A 7,950-nucleotide genomic window follows, 5' to 3' on the forward strand; every position below is an offset into this window, starting at 1 on the left:
GGGAAAAAAAAATCACCTCAGACAACATCATCAATTACTTGTGTATCCAATTTAGAGAATTGGATTGGACACACACTGTGTTCATCCAAAGCCAATACTTGAGGTCTTATAAAGACATTACAAACTGCATTAAATTCTTTTGCAAACAAAATCAAAGAAACAGATCTCTCTTCATCCTTGCAGAGAAATCAGAAACGAACTCAGCACATCCACGTCGTCCGTTGCTGTAACAGACGAAATGGATGGTGCAGATGTTACTTCAGAACATACTTCACCAATAGAGTTGGAAAGTCAGAATATACAACAGTCTTTAACACATCCAGCGAACAAGGCCCAAGAAATTTATTGCAGTATTTCAATTCAAAATAACAATGCTATTACATCCTCTTCATCGATTGTGGACAAACAAAAGTTTTATAGGATTGCTCAGTTTTATTCAACTCAAACAAAGCATATCAACAGGTATCAATGCTGGAGACACAAAAAGAGGGAAATGAAATTATATGTAAATCCGGATTAAGTCATTCTCCCTCGACTCAAGCTGTAAGGAATCTAATAGTAACACCGCAACAACATCGACAGACTTACGAAAAGTGGACAAAAAGCTACAAAAAGATTTTTTCCTTTGAGGAACTCCTACATGCAGTAGAAAATAATTTTACTGTACCAATTAATAAAGTAATAGAAACTTCTCTATGGAGATCCAGTACAACAATTTGTACACTTAGTGATAGTGTTATCAAATGTCATTAAACATATTCAAATTGAAACAAATCATTGAAGTTTACTTCAAATTTATGAATATATATGTAATGCTGATTGTGTTTATTTTGTGTCTTATGTTCCCAATTTCAATGATTTCTATTATGATGAAAATATTAGTGGAAAAATTGTAAAAGATTTCTTACGATACCAATTTCAAGATGGAGAAGTTATAAGAAACTTTGTTACATTATTTAATATACTTAATAGAAGCAATGGAAAAAGAATTGTTTAAATTTAATAGGAGAACCAACCTCATTTAAATCCACTTTTGTTCATGTGGTATCAGCAATGTTAAATACTGGTTGGTGTAATAAAAATAATAAATATGTGTCATTTGGATTACAAGAATGTGCTAGAAAACGATTGTCATGGATGATCCAAATTATGATCCTGGATCTTTTGAACAATTGAAAACAATATTTTCTGGGATTCTTACAAATATACCTATTAAGTTTGAAGGAGATTATACACTAGCTAAGACTCCAGTTATTTTATGTTCAAATTGTGATTATTTTAAATGTCAGGTATGGGATGAAAGAATTGAGAAATATTATTGGAAATAATGGAATACATGAATTGTAAAAGAATTAAATCCTTATACATTGTATAATTTGTTTATTGTGAATTGCTACAATGAAAATATATACAATAAATGTACTTAGAACATTAATGATGAGTATCTTTATTGAAACCCTCTATTTCTATACTTTCCACATGTCTATTCTCATGTGTTTGCCTCCTCCTCTTTGGCACATCTAATACAATATTGGCAGTACGACTTGTACCTGCATTTATCGTAGTTGCTACTCCTGTACCAGAGTTTTATACTTTCACTGTCGCCTTTCATGTAAAACTCTCCAGAATGGTCTAATGTTTCTACTAAAGTATTGTACGTTTCTACAGAGAATCCTATTTCAACTGCTGTAGTCATTTTTACTATCATTTTACAATTAACGTAACTATTTGAATCATAGTGCACTGTTAGGAACTGGATTAATACCCAATGTAAACGAAGGAATTTAACACTTGTAGGTCTATTCAAATGACCAACAAGATGAGGTTTCTCAATAACTTGATCATAATTAAAATAATCCAAATGAACAGACAAGGGCTTTGCAGTTTGTTGTGCAACTTTTTCTAATACTTTACCATCAGTATTACAAAAACGTCCAGGATAACCATGTGTTCCTAAATAGTATTTTGTTCCATTACCAGCAAATCCATGAGCACGTTCCCTACTTTTAATTGTGCCAGTGGTTGGTTCATATTCATAATTGAATGATACATTTTGATCAACAGCTCTTTAAGCAATACCTACTTTATACCATTTATGTAAATGATGAACATCAAATACTTCATCTGTGGGAAATAAATTTCCATTATCTTCAGATTTACCGTGTGGTATTATAAAAGATTCATAAAAAGGCCAGTTGTCTATTAAATTAGGTTGATTATCAGGTCTTGAAGATGGTCCTAGTGTCGGTTTGTCGTCTTGTATCGGATGTTTCGCTTCAGGTGGAGTATCACTAAATAATTCAGTTAAATGAAGATCTTCTAAAGCATCAGAAAAAAGATCCTTGTCTTCAGTAGTTAACTCCAATGATCCATCTAAAATATCTGTTACGTTTTGCGGCACGTTTACGATTAATCTCTAGTATTGCTTACCAAGGTAACCGTTTCTCTTCACCACGAGCAGTATGGTTTCTAAACTTCCCACGATTTGACTCCATAACATAACTAGAACTAACCATGAAGTCCAACGCTGCCTGATATACCTACTCGCAAATTCATTTGTAATACAAATGAGAACATTTTTACATTACTGATTATTTGCCAACGACCCCAAGCCACCACCGACCCTCTGCCGTGACGTCACGGCCGCCACAGTGCTATTTTGTGCCTTCGGCAGCGGCGGCCATGACGTCACGGCCTAGGGTCGGTGGGTGGCTTGGGGTCGTTGGCAAGTAATCAGTTACATAAAAATGTCCTCATTTGTTATTACTAATGAAGTTACGAGTAGGTATATAAGAGGCAGCGTTGGAGTGAACAAAGATTCCTTCCCTTCTCGTACATACTGACTGTTCTTCCTGTTTTCCTATGTTTCTCTAACCCTGTCCATATCTTTAGTCTTTACTGTGTGTTGTTGGGTTGCGTGCTTCTAGTAAGTGGCAAGGGTATGTCCCCCACTGCACTTTCTGCCTTTGAAGGCTTCCACCCGCTTCCTGGATGGGTCAACCCTCCCTCCCTCTTATGATTTTTCATCATCCTCGTTCCTTTCTGTAGGTTTCGTTGACCTACAATAGAAATGGTTCAAATGGCTCTGAGCACTATGGGACTTAACATCTGAGGTCATCAGCCCCCTAGACTTAGGTTAGTTAGGTTTCACTAGTTCTAAGGACGGCACACACATCCATGCCCGCAACAGGATTCGAACCTGCGACCGTAGCGGTCTCGTGGTTTCAGACTGTAGCGCCTAAAACCGTACGGCCACACCGGCCGGCCTCCTACAATAGACCTTGGGGTCTTCTGCTTTTGGGTTTCATGCGCATGGCCTTTCTTTGGTGTGTAGTTCAGTTGCCTTGCCTTTTTCTGTGTAGGAGGGGCTGACAACCTCGTGGTTCGTTCCCCTTAATCCTTAAACGAACCAACCAGCCAGTCAGTCAGGGTATTCAGAAGTGAGTGTCCACTGGGTTCCTTGGCACCTAATGGAAGACCATGAGCAACGAAGGATAATTTTTGCGGAATTACTTGCGCGTTACGAGACTGACCTTAATTTTTTCTAGAATAACTTCACGAACGATGGAACACGTCTTCATCACTTAAAACCGGAAACAAAATGGGAAGCAGTGGAGCGGAGAGGCGCTATACCACCTCTCCTCTGAAGGAAAAGTTCAGAGCTGCACCCTCAACTGGTAAAGTTATAGCGAAAGTCTTTTGGGACTGAAGTTTGTTTTGCTACCCTCATGAAATTCAAGAACCGACTTCCTAGTGTTCATTGCCACAAAAATGGAAACAGTCACAAAGCAAGGTGTCAGAAGTCTGTGCACCCAAAACGAGCTCATTAAATTCATTGGACTGTTCTTTCTCATCCATCCTACAGCTTGGATCTCGCACCTTCCTATTTCTATCGATTTTACCCAATAAAGGACTCAGTTGAGGGAAGCAGTACGTTCATGATGGGGTGGTTGTTCATGCAGCATTATGTTGTCTCAGATATTGACCAATAGAGTGGTACTATGCTTGCATACAGACGTTCCCAGTAAAGTCGTCGCATTTAACAGACCTTCTGTTAAAAATAGGATTTTTTAACGAAACCAGAGGTGAATAATACAGTGTACTGGAATCCTGAATAAAACCGATGTTCTTTCGGAACAAGAAATGTACTTATTGAACACCCCTTTTGACACTCACAATTGCCTAAGATATGGGGCGTTCCCCTGGATAACGTTGATAAAATTCCCATACGCTACCAAGGAGGGGAGTGGGGATAGCATTTAATGTGGTTTGACCAACCTCTTATCTGTTACTATCTCACTGTTATCCCAGCTGAAACAAACTGCTATGCTATCGTCCCAATTCACATCCCTCCAAATCCTGTTATCCTAAGATGCCTGTTGCATTAAATCTCTAATATAGACTGCTATCGTATTCACAGTGTTGCAGAAAGTTGGTTTTATTGCCATGTGACTTTCCTTAGGAATGGGATTTTCAGGATCATTTGTGCATATAACGTGGTCATAATATTTCAATAATAAAATGTTGACTCAAGGTACCAGACTGATGTGCAGCGTAATTTCTATTTGTCGATAAATAGTTTTGGTTGTGACAAATATTCCAAGCTATTTTGCAATTTGTTTCCAACTTTTATGGCGCCTTTTTGTTTTGAAATAAATTTTGCTCCAGTATTGAGATGTGCACTGCAAAGGAATGAGTGTTATCCATTTGAGGAATCGGCAGCTACGATATAGGTCATCTGACGGATATAGACTTTTTATAGTTTTTCTGTACACAAAATAAATCTGTTTATTGCATTTGTAAAGGGTGATTTACCTATGAAACCCGCCTCTATCTAAACAGCATTCACCTTTTCTTTCTCGGACTTTGAGCGGTAAAATTATTTTTACACAGATCGCTAAATCCGAATTACAGTTAAACCCTCAAACTTGGATGCATATCATCAAATACCTACGACGTTCACATGAATATTAAAATTCAGGACCATAGTTACCACTCCCAAGTACAATTAAATATTACCATTGCCGCAACACACTGTCAGCGGTCGATTTACACGTAATTTCTGCTCTTGACTTGTCTTTTGTGGTCGAATATCAGTATCTATAGAGCGTATAATTTTCCAAAAAAAAAAATCTACCATTTTCTATGTGCTGAATCTATACGTCCCTCAACATACCATACACACTCATCTTCTCTAGTCATTATACAACATAAGCCAAACAAGTTTAATCATGCACGCACGGTATGTACTATCAGTGATTATGAATACCCGACCAGCGGACGTAATGGCTGTCAAGACATCACGACGTGCGCTTGTGTACAATAAACACCATCACCATCAATAGAACAAGGAAAACGCGAATTCCTCGTCCTCTGTGTTCCGCCTTTTATTTCTTTCTGCAGACGTGACTTTCAACAGCGAACAACTATTTTACACCGATCATTATATTGCACTGGCAACTAAACAGCGCAAATTGCCATCCATACCGTCAAATACCTAAACACTTAATTCCACGGCGTTCCCGCCGAGGACATGAGCCTGAATATTACATTTCTGAATGCAATAACCACCAAAACAACTACTAAATCGTCAAACCATATTTCATCTCTAACGCTCACAAACACCATGTGGAGAAAAAAAAAATTCAATCCATAAACACTCTTTGCATATAGAAAACGCTTACGAACTATCAAATGCAACTATCACATATTCCATCACACCTTACAAGGCTAGCGTCGGAGCGCTGCCGGCGGCATGTCAAAGTCAGATATCTGTCCATCTAAAGTCATCCAGTCATCCAACGGACCAGCCAGCTGACGTGGACTCTCCCTATACCTGGTCTCTAGCGATTGCCTAATCACGTACACTGTGCAAATGGATTCCTGAATAGCCCAGATCTTTGTTCCCCTGCACCTCCAAAGGGGCATGTAAACTGTGTCTTTCCCAGCCAGTAAACCCAACGTCATTCACGCATCGCGCCGAATTGCTCATTCCGCTCACAATTTACCACTCACATACATAAAAGCCTGTGTACGCTTGCGAAAACGCACTTAATCATAAAAAAGCTTTCTCCCTTTCTAAGCATTGATGGGTGTGCATTTAGAACAAACAAACAAATATAATTCCAAGCACAGTCATATAGAAGAGAAAAATGCCCTCAATTTCAGTTATCCTACATGTTCGTAGATGTTCTAATGATACAGTTTTAGATGAGTCGCGTCATCTACTCACCCATTCCTTGAACACACGCTTTCACAGAACTACTTGTATTCCATCCACAGTGTTACAATCATTTTGTACAAGCATGTACGTCCCCACACACAACCCATCTTGTCTAGCGCAATAGAACATAATAATTCTATTTTCCACAGATAGTCATATCCCATGAACAATAAAACCCAGCAAAGTGTGCATGCATATAGCCAAATATGCAAAGAGACTTACCCACCTACCCACTGAGTGTAGGACATTTAATATTCTATGCTTAAATCCATATCAAAACCAACAATATTTCAACACGTACCATGTCCCTGTAGTAAAAATAGAATTCCTTTCCTATACAGTACAAAATCGCCCTTAGCGGTCCATGCTGCTCTCAGAACTCTTACAAATTCGAGATCCGTTCCCCTTGACACAAATGCGTTACTCTCTCTGATCCGAACTTGCTCTCTTTTCAACAGACATATCCAGACTCGGGAACTGCAAGAACACACATATTTTGCCCATCGATATCAAGCACATACCAACAGTCCAAATAACAGTATCGCTCGCCCAACATAACACCCAACATAACACCCAACATAACACCCAATATAACACCCAATATAACACCCAATATAACACCCAATATAACACCCAATATAACACCCAATATAACACCCAATATAACACCCAATATAACACCCAATATAACACCCAATATAACACCCAATATAACACCCAATATAACACCCAATATAAACATTCCAAATTATTTCTCCACAATCCTCTTACTTTAGCGTGCTGTAAACCTCTAACTAGAAACAAATTTGTATTTCTACTCGCCAATACTGATCTCTGCTGTTTAACACATTCTAAATCAAGCATATAATTTTTTTTACCAATGCAACTAATTTCCTCATGTTGAGAGAACCTAAAAGCACAAAAAACAATCATTTTTCTTCGTCAAGTAAATAAAAGTATTGTGTTTGAAGAAGCAGCCTATTTACATTAGACCAAATACCGACCTAACCCAAATACATGCTACTAGTCAATCTTCTCAAACCCCACCCAACCACCAAAGCTATCCAGCACATACTAAATATTACTTCCCTATTTAAGCATTTAGATCATATTGCACTTAAGCCTCTATGCTCGCAAAGACCCTTTAATTACCTGGAAACGTGAAGCACTACTGCCCCGGTCACCTGAACTGCGGCCAAGCATACATAGACAATCATTGTACGAAATCAACCTCATGTAACACTACCCCTACAACTAAATTTTACCATCCCGATGTCACTTGAACGACATTCGACAATGAGCTAAGCATCCCGAAATACACCCCATCGACATCTGCTGCTCTGGAAATACAGATATCGCTACCATTCATATACTTTCACCTCTGCTATCGCAGTACTAGAATTCAAATCCATACCCTGCCTACAAGTCGACAATCATCTCCCTTCCTTAAAGATATACTTTATAACCATCGTGCTCAATGTGAACTTGTCATCCATTTCTTTAATAATACCCTAATAACTCAACGCCTTGCAACCTCGCCATCACATGAGCAAATTTTGAAAAGTAATTCTGCTAACGAACTACATATTTATCTCTTATTTGCAAGATTTATTTATCCCCTATGTGTAATGTATTCTCTCTATACACAATATCACATGTTCTGCTATACACACACTCACTCATTGAAAACGATCGCAAACTTCACTAAAAAGTGTTCTTATTGAGCT

The 7,950-nt window shown here is 38.3% G+C and overlaps 1 protein-coding gene across 1 annotated transcript in view; it reads left to right on the plus strand.

Moving 5' to 3' along the window:
• Positions 1-238: 238 nt before the first annotated feature.
• Positions 239-7,950, plus strand: part of LOC126471332 (axoneme-associated protein mst101(2)-like) — a 25,921-nt gene continuing 18,209 nt past the window's right edge. Inside the window, exon 1 of the mRNA XM_050099453.1 lies at positions 239-290. Within this exon, the coding sequence (XP_049955410.1) occupies positions 239-290 (52 nt within the window). The remainder of the gene's footprint in view (positions 291-7,950) is intronic.

Source organism: Schistocerca serialis, chromosome 3, assembly GCF_023864345.2.
Source record: "Schistocerca serialis cubense isolate TAMUIC-IGC-003099 chromosome 3, iqSchSeri2.2, whole genome shotgun sequence".
NCBI lineage: Eukaryota > Metazoa > Arthropoda > Insecta > Orthoptera > Acrididae > Schistocerca > Schistocerca serialis.